We start from the raw sequence: 21,818 nt of genomic DNA, 5'->3' as shown, positions 1-21,818 counted from the left end.
TTGATTATTTCCTTGTAGCTGTTTCCTGTCATTACTCTTGGTGGCTGCTGTAGTATGGAAAATCAAACAATCTTGCTGGGCTTCGCGAAGGAGAGAGGTAGGAGATAGCAATGTTACTCTTAATTGATTGTTTATTTTGTCGAATTAATTTTCTTCCAATTCGTCTGGATATCTTACCTTTATTCCTGTGCAAAAAAGATGAGCAAAATGTTGCCAATTTATTCATCACTTGGCAGTATTCAAATCACATAATGGATGATATTGAGAATCAGATGATTACAGATCTTTGTAAGTGATTTGCTTTTTGCAAAGTACATGTAATGTGGATAATTTCATGTCCACGACAAGGTATAATAATTTCCTGATTAAACTATGATGGAGAATTTCTGGCTATTATGATCTATACATTTGATCTCTGGGTTGAAACTTAACTGACATGTAACTAATTTCTGTTTTGGTGAATTTTATGGAAGGTTACTGTCCACAAGCCCAAGTCTTTTGGATTGTGGGAGGAAACCAGTACACTCAGAGGAAACCCACACAGACACAGGGAGAACGTGCAAACTCCACACAGTCACCCGAGGCTGGGATCAAACACAGATCCCTGGAGTTGTGAGGCAGCAGTGCGAACCACTGAGCCATCGTGCCAACCCTTATTTGAGATAAAATACAAATTTGTCCCTCAATCTTTCATTTTAAATACCTAATGGTTTATGAATAAATCGCTCCTTGTCTTGGCAGTTTTGATGCAATATGTTTCCTTCTATTATCTAGATTTCACTTATTATTTTGGTTGTATTTTTTTGACTAATCAACTCAGTTTCCTGCCGTTTCTCTGCCCTGCTTCAACTTTACATTGTTATTGATCCACTTATCTAAAGATATGTAGGTTATACGGCAAACATTGTTTTAACTGGCACTCAACTGATACTCTTGGTAAACCAGCATAAAAAGCCGGAAATACCATTATTAGCTGCCATGTGTGAGTATTTATGTTTTTAATAAAGTACAACAGTCATATCTATATCCCAGATGTTTTTTTAGGGATGTTGATGTCTCAAAGCTCAGCTTGATAATGTTTTACTGTGGTTATGCATACTTCTTGATTATCCAAAATATTTGAACAACCGGCACGCTCCTTGTCCCATAGGTACCGGTGTGTCGACCAAATTTTCTGCTTGTACTGTTGTGGGAAAGGATCATTTTCATCAGAATTTCTGTGGAATCAGGTGCTCACATTATGTTATAATGCCAGTTTTCTGGCACAAACTTTTCTGCAGATGCACAAAATTTGTTCTCCTTCTTGAAGATAATGAATACTTTGCCAGATGTGGAGGAGCCGATGACAGACTGGGGTGGACAAAATTAAAAATCACACAATACTAAGTTATAATTTGGAAGCACTAGCTTTCGGAGTGCTGCTCCTTCATCAAGTGGCTGTGGAACGGCATCATAAGACAGAATTTACAGCAAAAGATTAGTGTCATGCAATTGAAATGATATATTGAACAAACATTGCTGTTAAGTCTTTCATCTTTTAGAATGGGTTGCAGGTTTCGATTCGTTATGTAAACAGAACTTCTTTTAAGTCAGATTCTCCAGATAATTTAAGGCTTTATAAAATCGGGTGACATCTCAGCTCAGACAATGCATTAAAGATATGAGGTTAGAATCTGTCTGTATCCCAATCTTGAGTCAGACTGGTTCTGTTTCCAAAGTAGGAACTTATAAAATGTTACATGGATTGACTGCCTGAATTGACTGCCTGTAGGCTGTGTGCTTTTTGAGCAAAATAGAATGTATCTGCACATATTAATCTGAAAATGCAAATTCACCCAATGGACTACATGTGTATGTGCATGCATGTGTGAGAGAGAGAGAGAGAAAGAACGAGAGTTTATGCCTGTGAATGTGAGTGCACATGAGAGAGTGTTTGTTTGCATGTGAGCATGTTTGGTAAAGTGTTTGTGTGTGAGTGTGATGGAGTATAAGCCTGTGAGAAGTTGTGTGCGTGGGTGCGAGTGCGGTGGGTGTGTGTGTGTATATGAGAAAGAACGTGTGTATGAGAGAGGGTCTGCGTGAGTGTGAGTATGTAAGAGTGTGCATGTATGAGAGAATGTATAGTTTAGTGGGGTCACCTGTAGTGCGACATGAACCCAAGGTCCAGATTGAGGCCATCCTTATGGTTTCCGAACTTGGCTATCAGCCTTTGCTCGACCACTCTACATTGTTGCATATCCTGAAGTCTGCCTTGGAGGACGGTCACCTGAAGATCCGAGGCTGCATGTCTCTGACTGCTGAAGTGTTCCCCGACTGGGAGGGAACATCCCTGTGTGGCAATTGTTGCACGGTGTCCATTAATCTGTTGTTGTAGCATCTGCTTGGTCTCACTAATGTACTATGCCTCGGGGCATCCTTGCCTGCAGCGAATGAGATAGAGTTTGATAAAGCCATACGCAAGAGGTTAGTAAATACGTTTGTCGCTCACAGGATTGGGGACAATGTACTGGCATGGATAAAGAGTTGATTTGCAAACAAAAAGACCATAGAAGTGAATGAAACAAAAACAGAAATTGTCATAAAAGTTCAGCAGGTTTGGCAGCATCAGTTCTGAGGGAAGAGTCACCAGACACGAAATGTTAACTTTGAATTCTCTTCACAGATGCTGTCAGATCTCCTGAACTTCGCCAGCAACCTCTGATTTTGTTTCTGATTCACAGCATCTGCAGTTCTTTTCAGAAAAGTTAATGGGTCATTTTTAGGTTGGGAGATTCTATCTAATGGATACACAAGGATAATTGCTTGGACTGCAGCAAATCATAATTTATACAACTGATTTTGAAATGGGGATAAAATGTAATATTCCATGATTACAAGTTAGATAGACTGGGTGGAAATGTTAGTTGTGAGGAAGATACAAAGACTTCTCAAAGAGATTTGGAGAGTCTAATTGGGAGGGTAAAAAATTTGCCAGATGGACTACATGTAGCATAATAAGAAATTATTCACATTTGTTGGAAAAGGAAGAATAAATTTCTTAAATATTGAGAGGCTGAAAATGCTGCACTTCAAAAGGAGTCGGATGTCCATGTGTGAGAGTCACTGAAAGTTAATGTGCAGGTACAGCAAGGAATAAAGAAGACAAGATTTAAACTGGTTTTTATTACAAATGGATTTGGATATAGGAGTAAAGATGTCTAAATACAATTATAAAGAACTCTGGTGAGACCATACCTGGTGAAATGCGAAATTTTGGTCTCCTTACCCACGGAGAGATATACTTGCCATACAGACACCGCAACAAAGTTTAACTAATCTAATTCCTGGGATAGAGGAATTATCCTGTGAGGAAAAGTCAGATAGACCAGGCCTATATGGTCTGGAGTTTAAAAGAATAAGAGGCAATCTCATTCAAATATGCAAAGTTCTCGTAGGAATCAACAAGTTAAATACAGGAAAGATGTTTACCCTGGCTGGGGTATCTAAAATGAGGGACACAACGTTAAAATAAGATTTATGTCATTTAGGACAGATAAGGAGAGGTTTTTTTCACTCAGAGTTCTGAATCTCTGGAATTCTCTGTTTCGGAGAACTTTGGAGGCTGTCACGTTATGTGTTCAAGACTTAAAATCGTAGATTTCTATATAGTAAAAGCATCAAAGACTATGGTAATAATGGAAAAAGGTGTTGAAATAAATGATCAGCCATGATCTCATTAAATTGTGGAGTAGCTTTAATGGGCCCAATAGCCTACTCTTGCTTCTTCTTCTTGAACCTTGTGAAGACTGGGAGTTGCAGGAATGCATGCATTCAAGGAGTTTTCAAATGGGCTGGCTGGTTGGGCATTTTTGTTTTAGTTTCTCTTATTTCAAACCTGATAACTGTTTAGGTAGACATTTTTAGAAGAACCTTTTGAAGCACTTGCCAATAAATTGCTTCTTAGCGATGATTGAGACTGTAAAGGATCCACATGAAGCTTTATGGTTTCCAAGAGAAAAGATATTCCAGATTGGCAGACTAAAAACTTTAAACTGCTACCCAGAATCCAAGATTCATGGACTTAAGATGTAACCTATTGTATGCATTTTATGTCAAAAATGGACATTGGTGCAGTTTTTAAATGCAATGCCGAGCGCCTCTTGTTTGCCAAGTATTATGGATATGTGACACTAGGCGATCTGTATTTGTTTTAGTGGCTCGATATTTTTACCTGTTTAGCTAAGTTTCTGTCTCTTATGCACTAATATTGTTACTGTTATTGCCTTGCCATATTATTGTTGAGAATGAAGAACTGAATATATAATGGTGTAAACATGACCTGACTTCAAATTTAATCCAACAAGTTGAGTAGCATCAATTTCTCAAGTGATTTTTTCATTTTTCTTTTCAACCCCTCTATTCCTGTGATTCTCACAAAAGTGGGCTTGATTTTAAAGCAAGAAGTCTGCCAGTTACCTTCCACAACCAAAGCGCTTCACCATGAATATCGAGCTTTTCAAGTGTGGTCACTGTTGTGACATAGAAAATGCCATGAAAAATTTGCAAAATTTGTACAGAAGGCCACTCCCACCCCTCAAAATAAAGAAAAGATATGTAATATTCAAGAGGTCATGAGGTGATTATGTAAATAGAAATAATGTGCACTATTATGATACAGGGTGAGAGAATGATACAACTTCATGATGATCATTTGGACTGCCAGAGCAGATGTGATGGACTGAATGGTTTCCTTTTGTGATTCTGTTACCTGAAAACATCTTTTTTGTAATTGGTTGAGGGATAAATTTTGGACACCAGAGAGAATACTCCTGCTGCTCCTCAAAAAATTCCATGGGAAATTTAATGTACACCTGAGATAGTCATAGAGAGGTACAGTACAGAAATAGACTCTTTGGTTCGACATGTCCATGCTGACCAGATATCCTAATTTAATCTTGTCCCATTTGACAGCACTTGGCTGTCCCTCTAAAAACTTCCTATTCATATACCCATCTGGATGTTTTTTTAAATGCTGTAATTGTACCAACTCCACCACTTCCTCTGGCAGCTCATTCCATTCATGCTGCACCATCTGTGTGAAAAACTTGCCCCTTAGGTCCATTTTAAATTTTCCCCCCCCTCACCCTAAACCTATGCCCTCTAATTCTGGACTCCTCCACCCCAGAGAAAAGGCCTTGTCTATTTACCCTATCCATGCCCCTCATGATTTTATAAACCTCTATATGGTCACCCCTCAGCCTCCAATGCCCAGGGAAAACAGCTCCAGCCTATCCAGCCTCTCACAAAGCTCAAACCATCCAACCCGGGCAACGTCCTTGTAAATCTTTTCTGAACCCTTTCAGGTTTCACAACATCATTTCGATAGGTGGGAGACCAGAATTGAACACAATATTCCAAAAGTGGGCCAACCAATGTCCTGTACAACTGCAACATGACCTCCCAACTCCTGTACTCAATGCTCTGACTAATAAAGGAAATCTTACCAAACACCACCTTCACTATGCTATCTACCTGCAACTGAAGGAACTATGAACCTGCATGCCAAGATTTCTTTGTTCAGTAACCCTCCCCAGGACCTTCTCATTAAGTCTATAAGTCCTGCGCTGATTTCCCTTTCGAAAATGCAGCACCTCACGTTTATCTAGATTAAACTTCATCTGCCACTCCTCAACCCATTGGCCCATCTGCTCAAGATCCTGTCTAACTCTGAGTAACCTTCTTTGCTGTCCACTGCACCTCCAAATTTGGTGTCATCTGCAAACTTATGAACTATACCTCTGAGTTCACATCCAAATCATTTATATAAATGACAAAAAGCAGTGTACCCAGCAGCAATCTTTGTGGCATATCATTGGTCACAGCCCTCCAATCTGAAAAACAACCCTTCACCTATGTCTTTTACCTTCGAGTCAATTCAGTATCCAAATGGCTAGTTCTCCTTGTATTCCATGTGATCTAATCTTGCTAACGAGTCTATCATGAGGAACCCTCTTGAACACCTTACCGAAGTCCATAAAGATCACGACCACTGCTCTGCCCTCGTCAATCCTCTTTGTTACTTCTTCAAAAAACTCGATCAAGTTAGTGAGACATGATTTCCCACGGACAAAGCCATGTTTGATGGTGAAACATTTTAGTCAAAAAATGGCATCTTCAACAGTACTTAATTTCTTCAGTATTTCACTGAATCATCAGCATCTTGTGGAGGCGACCACCACCACCACATGAAGGGCCAGTGAAACCCCATGTTATCACCTTTTGGGAAGGCCCCTCACATCTTGTGATATTCAGGCACTTAACAACTCAGTAGTTGTCCTTCCCCCAGTATCAGGTACTCCTGAATGCCAAAAATTGCTGACCATTTCAACATGCTTTGTTTTCTGGCACTGAATCAGTTTTGGACACAATTTGACATCCATTTGTCTCCCACTGCTCTTCTAACAATTTACCAGCAAGTGCCAATCTCCAATCCCCTTCTGTTAAGTGAAATCATAGAATCCCTACAGAATCAGCTCATTAAGTCCTCACCGATTCTCCAAGGAGCATCCCATCCAGACCCACCTAGTGCTGTAACCCTGAATTTCTCATGGCAAACCTACCCAGCCTGCACATCCCTGGAGACTGGGCAACTATTCATGGCCAATTCATCTAACCTGCACATCTTTGGATGGTGTGAGGAAACTGGAATAACCAAACAGAACCCACTCAGACATGTGGAGAATGTGCAAACTCCATGTAGATGGTTGACTGAGGCTGGAATCGAACTTGGGTCCCTGCTACTGTGAAGCAACAGTGCTAACCACTGTGCCACCATGCCATCCCAGTTTCATAAAGTTGGCCATGCCCAATCAGAACCTTTCTTTTCTGTTCTACATTTGCTCTTTTGACATCTACATTAAATCTAATGAGGTCACAACCACCAAAATACTCTACCCATACTTGCTCTGCTTTACTTCCAGATGTGTTCCTCCTTTTGTTGCACTTCCTATGCACTAACTAAAGAATTTCTCTAAATTCAGAGAAAGACTTTGATGACTTCTAAACCTTTTACATTGATTCTATTTCACTTCATATTAAGGTATTTAATGTTTCCTAATTATTAATGCAAATTGATTTGCACTTCAGAAATTCGTCTCAGTATTTGATCTTCCACATCCTTCTGGTTCATGGTGTTCTGTCTTTTATGTTGTTTGGTTTAAACCATCTGACCACATTTAACAACTGTGCTAATGTATGCCTTCACAGAACTGTAATTGTCTCTGTAATCAATACTGTGACCTCCTGATTGAGTTCACAAGATTATGAGGTTAACGGGTAGAATGAATAGAAAACAACTGTTCCCTTTTGTTGAAGCATTGATAATAAGAGGGACAGTTTTAAGATGAAAGTTAAAAGGCTTGGAGGGGAGTTGAGGAAAAAAATGTTTCTGCCAGAGGGTGGTGGGAGTCTGGAATGCACTGCCTGGGATTGTGGCAGAGGCAGATAACCTCACAACTTTTAAAAAGTACTTGAATGAGCATTTGAAATGTCACAATTGTCAAGGCTTTGGGCCAGTGCTGAGAAGTGGGACAAGTGTAGATAAAGCATAGTTTTGGTGTTACAGGTTCAATGTGCACTAAGGTCCAATGATTCGTTGATTCCTTTGTTTCATTATTAACCTGTAACCAGGAATATTGAACCGAAATTCCTTTCCTCCTTGAAACAAGTATCAGTAATAGTAAAGTTGTACTTTTATTCAGGAATTTGAGTAAAATGGGAAAGTAAAACAAATTTTTCTTTTCAGTTCTGTGAAGACCGAATTTGATTTTCTTTAGAAGGTAATTTTTTTTTACAGTGACTTTAAAACAGTATTTCCATGAGATTGTAATTTTAACTAATTACTAGATGATGAGATGATGGCTCCACTGACTCCAATCTTACTTTCTCCCAACCTTGGACAGCCTGCTTCTACTTGATTCTCAAAATCCACAAACCAGACTGCCCTGGTACAGCCACAATATGAGGCTTTTCTACTTCAATCAGAGACCTGAACACTCCCCATCTACCACCACTCCCCTCTGTCTAGCTGAACTTGTTCTCTCACTGAACAATTTCTCCTTTAATTCATCTCATTTCTGCCAAGTCAAAGGAGTAGCTATGGGCACCTGCGTGGGTCCCAGTTACGCCTGCCTCTTTATGTAGTATGTGGAATAATTCTTATTCTAGTCCTACACTGGCTCCCTCCCACATCTCTTTTGTCGGTACATCAATGACTGCTCCAGTGCCGCTTCATGCTCCTGTCAGGACCATGAAAACTTTGTTCATTCTGCCTCCAATTTTCATTCCTCTATAACTTTCACATTGTCCATTTCTGACACATCCCTTCCTTTCCCTGACCTCTCTCTCCATTGCAGGGAATAAACTGTCCACTAACTCCCATAGCTACCTTCACTACAGCTCATCACACCTCCATGTCCTGCAAAGATTCCATTCCATTCTCCCAATTCCTTCACCTACGTCTCATCTATTCAGATGATGCCACCTACCAAAATAGCACTGCTGACATGTCATCCTTGAAGAATTACTATGGTTTCCCACCCACTGTGATTGACAGGGTCCTCAAATGCATCTGACCGTGTTCTGTGCTTGCCCCTTCCCATAATTCATAACAGCATGATTGGGTCCCCCTTGTTCTCACTTTTCATCCCACCAGCCTCCGCATTCAAAGGATCATTCTCTGCCATTTCAGACAACTCCAGCAGAACGCCACATCAGTTCCCCCGTCTGCATTCTGCAGGGAACGTTCCCCCCAGGACATCTTTGTTCATTCATCCACCACTAACACCACCACTCCACCCTCTCCCACCCCACCAACATTGGAATCTTCCAATGTAACCATAGAAGGTGCAACACCTGCCCCTTTGCCACCTTACTCACTATCCGAGAGCCTAAACAATCTTTCCAGGTGAAGCAGTATTTCACCTGTACCTCCTCCAATCTTGTGTATTGTTTTGGTGCACCCAATGTTGCCTACTATACATTGGAGAAACAAACACAGACTGGGTGACTGCTCTGCAGAACACCTCCAGTCTCTGTGCACGTATGACTCCAACTTTCCTGTGGGTCATCGTTTTAACACAGCATCCTACTCACATGCTCACATGTCTGTCCTTGGCATGCTGCAATGATCCAGTGAATCACAGTGCAAACTGGAGGAAAACATCTCATCTTCAGACTAGGCACTTTACAGCCGATTGGACTTAATATTGGTCCAAATTGTGAACCAACTCCCATCCCTTCCTCTTCTTTTAGCTTTACTTGTTACATTCTCTGTCACCATGTCCTCTCCCTATTCCAACCCCCTGTCGAACACACTATTCTTTGAAGTATGGCAGTTAGACCCATTGTTCTCTCATTCTCACATTCCAATCACTTAATCTGAACTATCAATATCTTTTCTCCCCCACTACACTACATTCCACTCCACACCCCCAACTATAGCATAACTGTTGCCCCCTCCACACTTCACTTCCCCATAACTATCATTAATAGTAGTCTTTAAAACAGGATGAGCTGGGCTGAAGAAAAATCCTGTGTAGGAGCATAGTCAAAAATTCCAGGCCCCAAGGGCTACTCCTGGCTCAGGTCCCAGACCCAACTTCGATTATTGGACCCTGATAAACCCACTGTCCCATTCCCAGTCCTGAGTTACATAGAAGAAAATGCGAAATAGAAAGCTATGGAGTTGTCATAGAGAAAGGCTTCTTACAGTGTTATTGAAGGCATGACATTAAGACACCTATCATCAACAGCAATCAGGAACTGTGTTAGTAGCTGGAGCTAGATTAGGCAGGAGGGAGGCTTCTTAATTTGCTTTGATTGTAGCTGCAGAATGAGAGAAAAACTGAAGAGAAGGACATGATTTCAGGAAAAGAACATGAAAATGTATCACAATATTTCACCTCGTTAATGTGATTTGCATTTAACCATTTTATTGTCACTCCTTTTGTATTTGTGCAAAATCCTGGAATTCTGGGACAATGCAGTGGAGAAATAATAATTTTTGTTCCTTATTGTTGTGCTTTGCAGCTGTCGGGGGAAAAAGTGGCACTATTTCCCCAAGTCTAATTTTCTCACGTTGTGCAATCTTGAATATTTTTTTCTCTGTGCCATTGACCACATTTCTTTTTAGGCAGTATTTTATTGCCAAAAAATGTACACTTAAGTTGTATTTCTCAGTGAGATTGGAAGAACACGTTGCATGTGTTACCCATTTGGTATCCAATTATATGTACAGGCCAAATCTGTGCTAAGCACAGTGGAATCCTAAGTTAATAGAAATTTATGTTTTTATCTTAATACAACACAATCACACAATTCTGTTTTAACATAATTTGACATGAAATTGCAACCAGCATCAATATTGGTGAGACAGAAATCAGTTTTCTGTACAAGCGCAAAAACCATGATAAGCAAAACAAATGCAATTAAGTATGATGAGGATAGTGCTACTATCAAGTATTATTTTATGCCTTTTTCTTCTATTTTCTCATTTATTCATTTCTGCAATATTCTATAGCTAGGCAGCTTAACTATTGCAAGCTCATTGCCAATACCACTGCAACTGGTCACTATTACATACACATGAACGATGTAGGCTGGCCTGTTGCACTTGTTTTCCTCCTCACTTTGTTCCTATGAAAAATGCTTGTAATTCTACAGTGCCTTTTCCTGTTCCTTGTCTCAGATTGAAATTAAAGAGCAAAAAGACCAAACAAACAAATAGCAAAGTGTGTCAGAAAAATGATAAACGCTTCTCCGATGAAAATTTGAATCATAAGTAAAGGATCAACACAAACAGGTTTAAATTGTGAAAATTAACAGCAACCCAATGAAAACTATTGGTATTAATCTTTGGGGTCATTCCTGCACAAAATTACTTTCATTATCTAATTTTGAGTTAGTTGCCATTGATCCTTGGCTTAAAGAGCCACAAATGAGACTTCACTTCACCTCTTTTTTTGAGCAACCAGAATACCTACTAGAAAATGGGCAGCAGTCTATCTCTGACACCATTGCTGGCCTGTTTGACAGTTTTACTCAGAAGCAAGGTACATAAAGCTGGAGGACTTTGTTACATCATGCCTTGCTAGATGTTGCACTTCATCCATATTTTTTCCAGCTACTCAGCACTTTGAATAGAATACCACAAGCCCGTCTTGGAGTTACCAAAGTATCTACAGCTGCAGAGCTGAAAGTGCATTTTTCATGTATATAACACTTAATAAATTAACATTTCTAATGTATTTTAATCAACACTAGGTTTCAAGGAGTAGTGTTTAAAAGTTCAGGAGAGATAACTGAAGAGAATGGGATCTTAGCAACCAAAAGAATTTTATGATTATGGCTACAAGAGTTCCAGCTAGAATGTTACTGGGAAACCTGACAGATGAAAACAGTTGATAGTTAAGTCATTAATGTTGCTATATCAGCCTGCAGCTCATAAGACATGGCTTGGTCAATATCACAATGCAAGGCTCAAAATACATGCACTTGAAATACTGAGGTAATGAATTCCATGAAAGTGAATAAGAAATCTTTAGCTTAAGGCTACATGAATTCAACAGCTACTATTTGGCACTTAAAAAAAACATCGAATGCTATTAAATGCTATTGTTTGCGATTTTGGAGAAGATTTGTAGCTCAGGTTGTGGATCAGGTTGTACGTTTGCTCACTGAGCTGGTAGGTTTGTTCTCAGACATTTCATCATCATGGTAGGTAACATCATCAATTAGCTTCCGATGAAGCGCTGGTGTTCTGTCCCGCTTGCTATTTGTGTGTCTTGGTCGGTTGTGGTGGGTGATATCACTTCTGGTTCTTTTTCTGTGAGGTTGGTAAATGGGGTCCAAATAGATATGCTTGTTCATGGAGTTTCGGTTTGAATGCCAGGCCTCTAGGAGACTTGGGTAAAGAACCTGTCGGACCGACCACACTCAGACACGGAGAAAGCTGTCCTAGTACGAGGTATGTACTTCATAAAGACAAAAAAGACTTCTGAGCAGTACTGGAATCCACCCTGAAAGAGAACTGAATCACGGAAGAAATCCAACTGGTAATCAGACAGACAGTAGCACCAACACTAAGCTGAAAGAAAGAAGTGAACATCCTCAAGATACTGGAAAGGAAAGCCCTGGAAGGACTCAGAAGAGACAGAAATATCGTAATCCTACCGGCAGACAAAGGGCACATGACCATCATCCTAAACAGAACGCAATACATTGAAAAAGCAAGAACACTACCCGCAAATACCGATAACTACCAATTGATGGCGATGGACCCAACTCCATAGCTAGAAAACTGTAATTCAGCATCCCTGAGGAAACTTCACAAGACAGGTGAAATTAACAAGACAGACCTCCAACGAATGAAACCTGAAGGATCCAACACACCCCATTTCTACAGATTACCAAAGGTACAAAAATAAGGGGCCCCCCTCAGACCAATAGTCTCATGTCCCGGTACACCGACATATAGAGTAGCAAAGGAACTGCAACACAAACTGAAAAACCTAGTAGAAGACTCAAGCCACTCCATCCATTCGCCCCAGAAATTTCTTGACATCATCAAAGACACCAAGTTATAGGACAACAAGGTCATGTTTTCCTTCGGTGTGATGGCCCTATTCACATCAATAAACATCACCTTAGCCAAAGACACACTGGCCTCACTGCTAGACGAACCAAGGACACAAAACACCTGACAGCACCAACTCCATCAGCAAGGACAGAATCCTCAAACTAGTAGACCTGTACCTCAGCACACTTCACCTTCAATGACAGGTCCTACAAACAAATCAATGGGAAGCCTATGGGATCACCATTATCAGGACTCATAGCAGAAGCAGTAACACAGAGGTTAGACCAAACAGTCTCTCTCACGATCCAGCCCAAGTTTTGGGTCCACTATGTGGATGACATCTTTCATCATCACAAAACGCAACAAATTAGAATAAACCCACAAACACATAAAGAACATCCTTAATAATATAAAGTTCACAAAAGAGGAAGAGAACAACAAACAGACTCTCCATCCTAAGCATCACAGTAGAATGAAAAGCCAATGGAGAGCTGCAGACCAGCATCTGCAGGAAAGCCAAGCATACTGACCAGATTCTCGACTCCAGGAGTAATCATCCCAACACCCACAAATGGAGCTGCATCATTACATTATTTAAATGAGCCACAACACAGTGCAACACCCAGGAACTACGAGAAGCCGAGGAAAAACACCTGTACAATGTATTCAGGACCGAGTATCTAATAAGTGCAGTCTGCTGATTCGTACACAACAGACCTAAACACGAAGATACAACACACCCAGAGACTCTAGCCACCTTCCCATACATTAAAGACAATGCGGAGATGATGACCAGACTACTCCAGCCCCTAGGCATCACAGTAGCCCACAAACTACCACCGCAATGAAACAGCTCCTGATGAATTTAAAGGACCTCGTACCAACAACCAGCAGAACAAACATCATATACAAAATACCCTGCAAGGACTGCTACAAACACTGCATTGGACAGATGGGCAGGAAACTAGCCACCAGGATAAATGTGCACCAACTAGCCACCAAAAGACATGACCAGCTATCAATGGCATCCATACAGACGAAGAGCGACACCAGTTTGACTGGGACAATACTCCCATCCTGAGACAGGCTAAACAAAGACATGCATGGGAATTCCCAGAGGCCTGGCATTCAAACCAGAACTCCATTAACAAACATATTGATTTGGACCCCATTTACCAACCCCTCAGAAAAAAAACCGGAAATGATATCACTCACCACAACAGACCAAGACATATAAATAGCAAGCGGGACAGAACACCAGCACTTTCTCAGCAGCTCACTGATGATGTTACCTAGCATGGTGACGAAATAGATCCCTGGTGGTGGGGTCCGTTTGGAGGTGGCGGAAATGACAGCGGATGATACATTGTACATGGAGGTTGGTGGGGTGGTAGGTGGGGACCAGTGGGATTCTGTCCTGGTGGCATTTGGAGGGGCGGGGCTCAAGGGCGGAGGAGCGGGAAGTGGAAGAGATGCGGTGGAGGGCATCGTAGACTACGTCTGGCGGGAAATTGCGGTCCTTGAAGAAGGAGGCCATCTGGGTTGTACGGTTTTGGAACTGGTCCTCCTGGGAGCAGATGCGGCGGAGACGAAGGAATTGGGAATATGGGATGGTGTTTTTACAGGGGGCAGGGTGGAAGGAGGTGTAGTCTAGGTAGCTGTGGGAGTCGGTCGGTTTATAGTAGATGTTCGTGTCGATTCGGTCACCCGAGATAGAAATGGAAAGGTCTAGGAAGGGGAGGGAGGAGTCTGAGACGGTCCAGGTGAATTTGAGGTCGGGGTGGAAGGTGTTGGTAAAGTGGATGAACTGTTCAACCTCCTCGTGGGAGCACGAGGCAGCGCCGATACAGTCATCGATGTTGCGGAGGAAAAGGTGGGGGGTGTGGTGCCAGTGTAGCTGCGGATGATGGAATGTTCCACATATCCTACGAAGAGGCAGGCATAGCTGGGGCCCATGCGGGTGCTCATGGCTACTCCTTTGGTTTGGAGGAAGTGGGAGGATTGGAAAGAGAAGTTGTTCAGGGTGAGGACCAGTTCAGTCAGTCGAAGGAGGGTGTCGGTGGAAGGGTACTGGTTGGTACGGTGGGAAAGGAAGAAGCGGAAGGCTTTAAGTCCTTCGTGATGGGGGATGGAGGTGTACAGGGACTGGATGTCCATGGTGAAGATAAGGCGTTGGGGACCGGGGAAGCGAAAATCATGGAGGAGGTGGAGGGCGTGGGTGGTGTCCCGAACGTAGGTGGGGAGTTCTTGGACTAAGGGGGACAGGACCGTGTCGAGGTATGCAGAGATGAGTTCGGTGGAGCAGGAGCAGGCTGAGACAATGGGTCGGCCCGGGCAGTCAGGTTTGTGGATTTTGGGCAGGAGGTAGAAACGGGCGGTGCGGGGTTGTGGGACTATGAGGTTGGAGGCGGTGGATGGGAGATCCCCTGAGGTGATGAGGTTCTGGATGGTCTGGGAGATGATGGTTTGGTGGTGGGAGGTGGGGTCATGGTCAAGGGGGCAGTAGGAGGAGGTGTCCGCGAGGTGGCGTTTAGCCTCAGCGGTGTAAAGGTCGGTGCACCAAACTACTACCGCGCCTCCCTTGTCTGCTGGTTTGATAGTGAGGTTGGGGTTGGAACGGTAGAAATGATCAATAATTATTAGCCTTATAGGAATGTTACATTCCAAGAATTAAGAGATTCCCATCAACTCAGTCTATTAACTCCAAGTTGTACTGCAGCAGCATTAGGTGATGCTGCATTAAGGTGATGGTTAGCACACTGAGAACTTAAACAGAAGCAAATGGATATTCTGAAGAAGAAACTGTCCAAGATAGAGTTTTATATCTTCAACTGAATTCACAAAACTTCACCATTATTTCATGTCTTGCTTTCAGACATGGTTATTTCTCCTTATTTTGTGCAGTGAGCTTCTGTGTTTTAAACCTCTGTGTTGCTCATGATTTAAATAAACATGCCATGTAAATGAAGTCCATGCATGACTGTAATTGCATGCCTCCCAATATGGTGTGCACCAAAGTACGCTGTAACTGCCACCACTAAAACCTCACACCACAAAAATATACCTATTATATATCTGTGAATAAAGAGTAATATCTTCGGTTTTGTCATCTGTCAGTCCTACACTATGCAGTGCAGCAATTTAACACTTGAAAACAAAAACTGAGATTTGTGACTGGAAGTGCATTGGATGTCAAATTAGTAAATTAATTTCATCAGGACTGAATGACTACTGACAACATTGAGAAAAGACATATTATAGATCAATTTAAAGGCTGTACTGCAATTTTTGAACTGCACAAAATGAACAAAACTGCATTCCAGACAAAACCTAAACACAAACTAACATAATATTAGATGGAATAAAAGACTGCACTATATTCTCTCTCTCCTCACTGTATAGGTTTATTTACATGTATATACTAAAGTCATAATGAGGAGGACAGGCCGGCCATTCTACTCATCGATCATGACTGGTTGATTTTGGCCTCTACTTTCCTGTACATCTCTCATCTGCTTTTGCTCTCCTGTAAATCAAGAATCTATCTAACTCAGACTTAATGATCCTATCTCCACTGCCCTCTGGGAAAGAAAATTCCACAGCTTAATGACCCTCCTAAGAGTAATATTTCTGCTTATTTCATCTTAAATTGGACACGAGTTATTTTTAAACAATATCTTCCAGTTTTGGTCTTTTGAACATGTGAAACACTCTTTTAAGATTTTATATATTTCACAAGGAGCACCTCTTATTCTTCTAAACTGCAATGGACATGGACCCACCTTCCCAACCTTCTCTGCACTACTTGTAACACAATTATGTCCTCCTTGAATAAGGAGACTAGTACCAATGTACAATACTTTGAATCTGGCACAACTGTCACCAAACTTCTTTACTTTTATATTTCATTCCCTTTGTAATAAACAGCAACTTTCCATTGGCTTTTGTAATCACTTATTGTACCCACATGCTAAGTTTTTGTGGCTCACATTATCAGTTCGTGCAAATGTTCTCCATTAAAATAATGTCCTGCTTTTCTATTGTTCCTGACAAAGTGCGCAAGTTCGCACTTGCTCACGTTCGCACTTGCTCACGTTGTATTGTATTTACCACGTTTTTATCTCCTTACTCTCTTTGTGCCCCTCTGTAGACTCCTTCTGATCTCTTCACAAGTTGCTGACCTGCCTACCTTTGGGTCATCAGTAACTTTAGCAGCCATGCATTTAATCTCTTCATCCATGTCACCCCACCCCCCTCATCCCCAACCCCATCTCCAAGCCAGCACTATTTAAATAGATCATGAATGACCCTGAGGGTTATTGTTGAATTATTAAAATTGGATATGTTTTGAATTTTTTCTATGGTATAGTTGTTCCTGAAGTCTATTTTCTGTTCATTAACAATTACATGTTGAAACAAATTGGCTCCAGATATGGGTGCTCTGGTAGGATTTCATCTGAGAATTGAGTGTAAGTGTTAGAATGAAGGTAAACCATGCAGATGAGGAAGTGGTCATATTTGCTAAGGGACTTGAGAGAGCGATTGTTTTACCTCAACCTCAGCTAGGATTAACGTACAAATTATTTTTGTTTTACGAAAGAGATTGTGACTGAAATCTGCCAAGAGCTACAGCCACAGCTGCAACATTAAATCAGGGTAAACACATCACTGCCTTTGGTTGCCAAGGTAACTATGGTTATTCTATGCCTCTGGCTGTTTCTAGGCTGTGGCTTGAGATCTAAGGAAAATCTCACAGTTTGCAGTACACTGCTGCATAGAGGAGGTCACTGAAAGTCTTGATATATACAGAGGCAGCTTCATCTCCTCACCTCTCCCCAGAACTAAGGAATAGAGCAAACATAACAGTTTCTACATTTGCAGGTTTCCTTATGATGCAGGGTGTTATTGACTTTCACAAATTTCCATATGCCTATCTTAAGCCAATGCTTAATCATAAGCCAAATGAATTTGTATGCTTCAGTGTGTGTACCTGGTGCATAACCGTGGGCAGCATGCTATTAGAGGAAATGTACTATTAACTGGAAGCAACCTTTGCAGCACCAGAAAGAAAGTAAATGATCATTAGATGCCAGAATAGCGCCAATTCTTTAAGGAGGCCAAGATGTCCATTACAAGACCCCTTACCAGAAAGAAGGGAGTGTTTCTGCGAGCTGAAATGCCACCTGTTCTTGGGACCACAGGGGGAAAATAAATTAAGTCAGACCTAGGTGCTATCTCCCTACTGTCTTTTACACAGGGCAGAGGAAGGTGGAAAATCTGGACATATTCCTGCATTCAGGATGAAGGAAGTAAACGTCAATGGTACAACAGCTAATAATGCATTCATAGTCAATGAATAGAGTTCCTCAGCCCAACAGTGTGATTATAGTGAATAAAAATCCATTGCACATCTGTAAATTCATTTATTCTCAGGCATTCAAATGCATAATACATTTTTAAAAGCCTTGTGATCTCACACTTCCCTTTGTTATATTTTTAACTGTAGATTAGACAAGAGATGTAGAGTTGAATTCAAGACAAATTGAGTCAGACATTTAGCAAAATGATTCACCAAAAAAGTAATATTCTGGTTGGGTAAGGTACAAGAATATATCAGTAATATAAAAAGTATAATATGGATTTTGAGAGGTAAGTGGTGCCTCTCCCGATGTAGAGGAATTGAGTGATATGTGAAAAGGAAAACTAAGTGGAGTTAAACTCTCAAAGTAAATGTGTTTGAGTAATCTATTCCGAAAAAAAAAAGCTATAATTCTAATTGCATTGCACATCACTATCCAGATCTTGTGAAGTAGGCTTTTGTTGAAAAAAATAAGGAAATTTATTTTATGGCAGAATTCTGTCATAATAAGCCACTTATAGATATTAGGTCTGAATATTTTGGGAGATTGTAGAAATTAAGGATACAAGATTTGTTGTCAATCGTACCTGTTTTCTTGCGCATGGTGATAACTTTGAAGTCCAAAATGTATACATAGTTAAGCTACATAAGTCTACAGGGTATGGTGTATGTGGCGCATACTGAAGGAATTCATGTTGGCTTCCGCAAAGCCACATTCTCCTGGATATAGTTGGAGTGATATACATTCACTTTGACAGATGGTATGACTGCAAAAATGAACAGAGATGATAAAGAGCAGGATGGACTCCGAGCAAAATGGAGGAGGAGGACTGGAGAGAGGGATTCTCTGTAGGATGCCATATCGCCCAGTGTGTTCAGAATGTAAGTCTTCAGTGACAGTGAATGGACTTTAATGTTTTCAATGACTCCCCAGAGGTGAGCTCAAAGGCAGAGGGTGACAAGGTTATGATCCTGCCACCTTTTGTGTCCAACCCCACTCCCTTCTCCCTCCATTAAGTCACGGACAGGAAAGCCTGAGGTCAACCTTCCTACTTGAACGTCTATCAAGGCCTCATGGACATTTAATGCCTACTCAAGGACCTCATTCTCCACTGGTATTCATCTAGCAGCCATGTGGAAAGACCTACAAGAAAACTAACTCGTTTGGTTGTGTTCAACTAGGACCTGATTGAGGGACCCAGTACTGAGAAAGGATGGACTGTGCTGAGAACAATGCATCCTTTATTGTTTCCTCTCCCTCCCATCCCCACACTCCAAATCTCTCTCTCTCTGGTTATCTCCTCTGTGAAACTCCAATTCCAACCTCACTTACCTTTCTTCAGGGATCCAACAATAGTGAAGACCTGATTGTGGTACTAGTAGCCAGTACTCCCAGGCAGGATTTCCATCCTATTAGATGGCCTTGTTCCTGCAACTAAGCCAGGATTTAATTCCCTTGGGACCACTCAGCTGAGATTATGCTATTTTTGATGATGGATATTCCCGAAACGTCGATTCCCCTGCTCCTCGGATGCTGCCTGAATGGCTGTGCTTTTCCAGCACCACACTCTTAAACTCTGATCTCCAGCATCTGCAGTCCTCATTTTCTCCTCATTACATTCTGTCCAGTATGTGAGACATAAAACTGTAAAAATATTTATAGCACAACGAGAAGACTATCATGTTAATGTCAGTCTAAACTCATCTTGTAAATGTTCGTCTGTAGTTCTGCAAAGTTATGACACCTCAGATGCATCTTAATATTTGTTTAAAATGTAGTGCGTAGTTCTATCTCTATACCCTTTCAGGCTGTAAGGTCCAGACCCTCACCACGCTCTGGGTGGAGAGTTTTATTCCACTGCTTCTACCTTTTGCTTTAAACATATGCTCCCTTGTTATAAATTATTTTATTTTATTCTTTCATTGGGCATGATCTTTCCCAACCATCAATTACCCTTATAGATGGTGATTGCAGGCCATCTGATTCAACTTTTAGTTTGGTACAATTAAGTTTGCTGAACCATTTCAGAGGATAGTTGAAAGTCAATACATTGCTGTGGGTCTGGAGTAACCCGTAGACCAGACCAAATATGAATGGCATGTTTCCTTCTCTCAAGGGCATTTGTGAATTGGCTGATCATTTCTATTACTGAGGCTAGCTTTCATTTCTAAATTTAGGGGCTCTTGTGGCACAGTGGTAGGTCCCTACCTCTCGACCAACAGGCTCAGGTTCAAGTCCCACCTCTTCCAGAGGTGTGTAATAACATTGCTCAAATATCTATTTTTTTTAATGAGCTTAAATTCCATGAATTGAATTTGATTTGAACCTACTTCCAGAGACATCAGTCTAACCTCTGGATTACCAGTTCAGTGACATTATCACACTGTCAATATTTTCCATTTACATAAATAGGTCTTTTCAGTCCAATTTATCAAAGCCCCTACAATTCTTATACACCTCAATTAATTCTCTATCTTAAACTTCCTCTGTTCCAAAGAAAATAATCTCAACCTAAGCAATATTTCTTCATAATTGAAATTCTCCATTCCTGAGAATATATTTTCTGGAATCATTGAATCCCTACAGTGTAGAACCTGGCCATTTTGCTCATCAAGGCCACACCAACCCTCCATGGAGCTCACCATGGCAAAGGGCAGCAAATGGTATCTGCTGATAACATTACACATGATTCTGATCTATAAATCTCAGTCATGTTAGCTGCATGATACTTTGAAAGACTTGATGAGAAAACATAGTCCAAACAAGAACAACCACCTCTGCCTGCACTGTTTTGGAAGAACTCTGCAGAGCTTTGTAGAACAGATGTCAAGATTTGTCTTGCATAACCTTGCCAACATGAGAGCATGGCCTTTGCCAGTGAGCATCAGGCAGAACAGGGGGAGAGGAAGAAACCCTATCATCCCTTTTTCTGGCCAGAGTGTCCATGAACAGCTCACCTCACTGTGATACCAGTAACTGCAACCTGAATTCCCATTCACCAACAATTCATGCCTTCCCTTCCAACAGTCACTTATCATCATCGTAGCTGCTTTGTTGCAATTCACTTAAGTTTTCAAAACCAAATTTATTAGTCAAAGGAAACCCTTATTGCTGTAAATGCATCGTCCTTGTGCATTCCTTTGATGTCTATCTTCCTTGTGTCTTTGGTTCAAACAGAGTGACTGCAGCACAACTGCTGACTTTCACAGATTGATGCTGAACTCCTGTGTGCTTCTTCAGAATGGCAGGATTTCTGCATGCAAGCCAATGCACCAAGCGGATGATTCTGAAGGATACCACTAAATTGTTTAGAGGTTAGAAAGCCTGAATTCAGAGTGCATCTTCTTGTGATGTTTGTCATGATCTTGGTGGACTGATTGATGGACCACAAAGGATGCTGGCAGAGTGGCATCCTGAGAGTGGGCAGCATGGTTATTGGAAACACTGCCACTCCTCTGGGCAGTTCCTCAGCAATCCTAGTAATCTGGTGGAGGATAGATTGTTAGACTTCTGGTACATGCTATAAACCCATTTGAAAACTGTTGTCTGCAACCAAGTAGCACCAGTTTCAGTTTGTATAACTTTGCATAACAGGAGGCTGATCTTATGTGAGATCAGTCTGAGTTACCATAAGCAGTATGCAAACATTAAATGGCTTCTCCATGTTTTGTACTAAAAGCTGAGGCAACAACAACAAAAATACTGCACAAGGTTTAGTGCTTAAGTGTGATAATGAAGTTGACCAAATTCTTTCAATTTGGAAAGTTAGCCAGAAATATGAAAAACAGAAAGCAAGAGTTCCTGTAAATATTTAACCTGGAAAAGAGTTGAGAGTGAGCGTT

General features: G+C 41.2%; 1 protein-coding gene across 1 annotated transcript in view; it reads left to right on the top strand.

The window, feature by feature from the left end:
- Nucleotides 1–21,818, top strand: part of atrnl1b (attractin like 1b) — a 947,890-nt gene that overhangs the window by 589,984 nt on the left and 336,088 nt on the right. Inside the window, exon 26 of the mRNA XM_043712811.2 lies at nt 19–97. Coding sequence (XP_043568746.1) covers nt 19–97 — 79 coding nt within the window. The remainder of the gene's footprint in view (nt 1–18; nt 98–21,818) is intronic.

The sequence above is a fragment of the Chiloscyllium plagiosum genome, unplaced genomic scaffold, assembly GCF_037043375.1.
Source record: "Chiloscyllium plagiosum isolate Xiang-an unplaced genomic scaffold, Cpla_swu_hap1 HiC_scaffold_22, whole genome shotgun sequence".
NCBI lineage: Eukaryota > Metazoa > Chordata > Chondrichthyes > Orectolobiformes > Hemiscylliidae > Chiloscyllium > Chiloscyllium plagiosum.
Note: the sequence above shows the minus strand (reverse complement) of the source record. Positions and strands in the feature narration are given on the sequence as shown.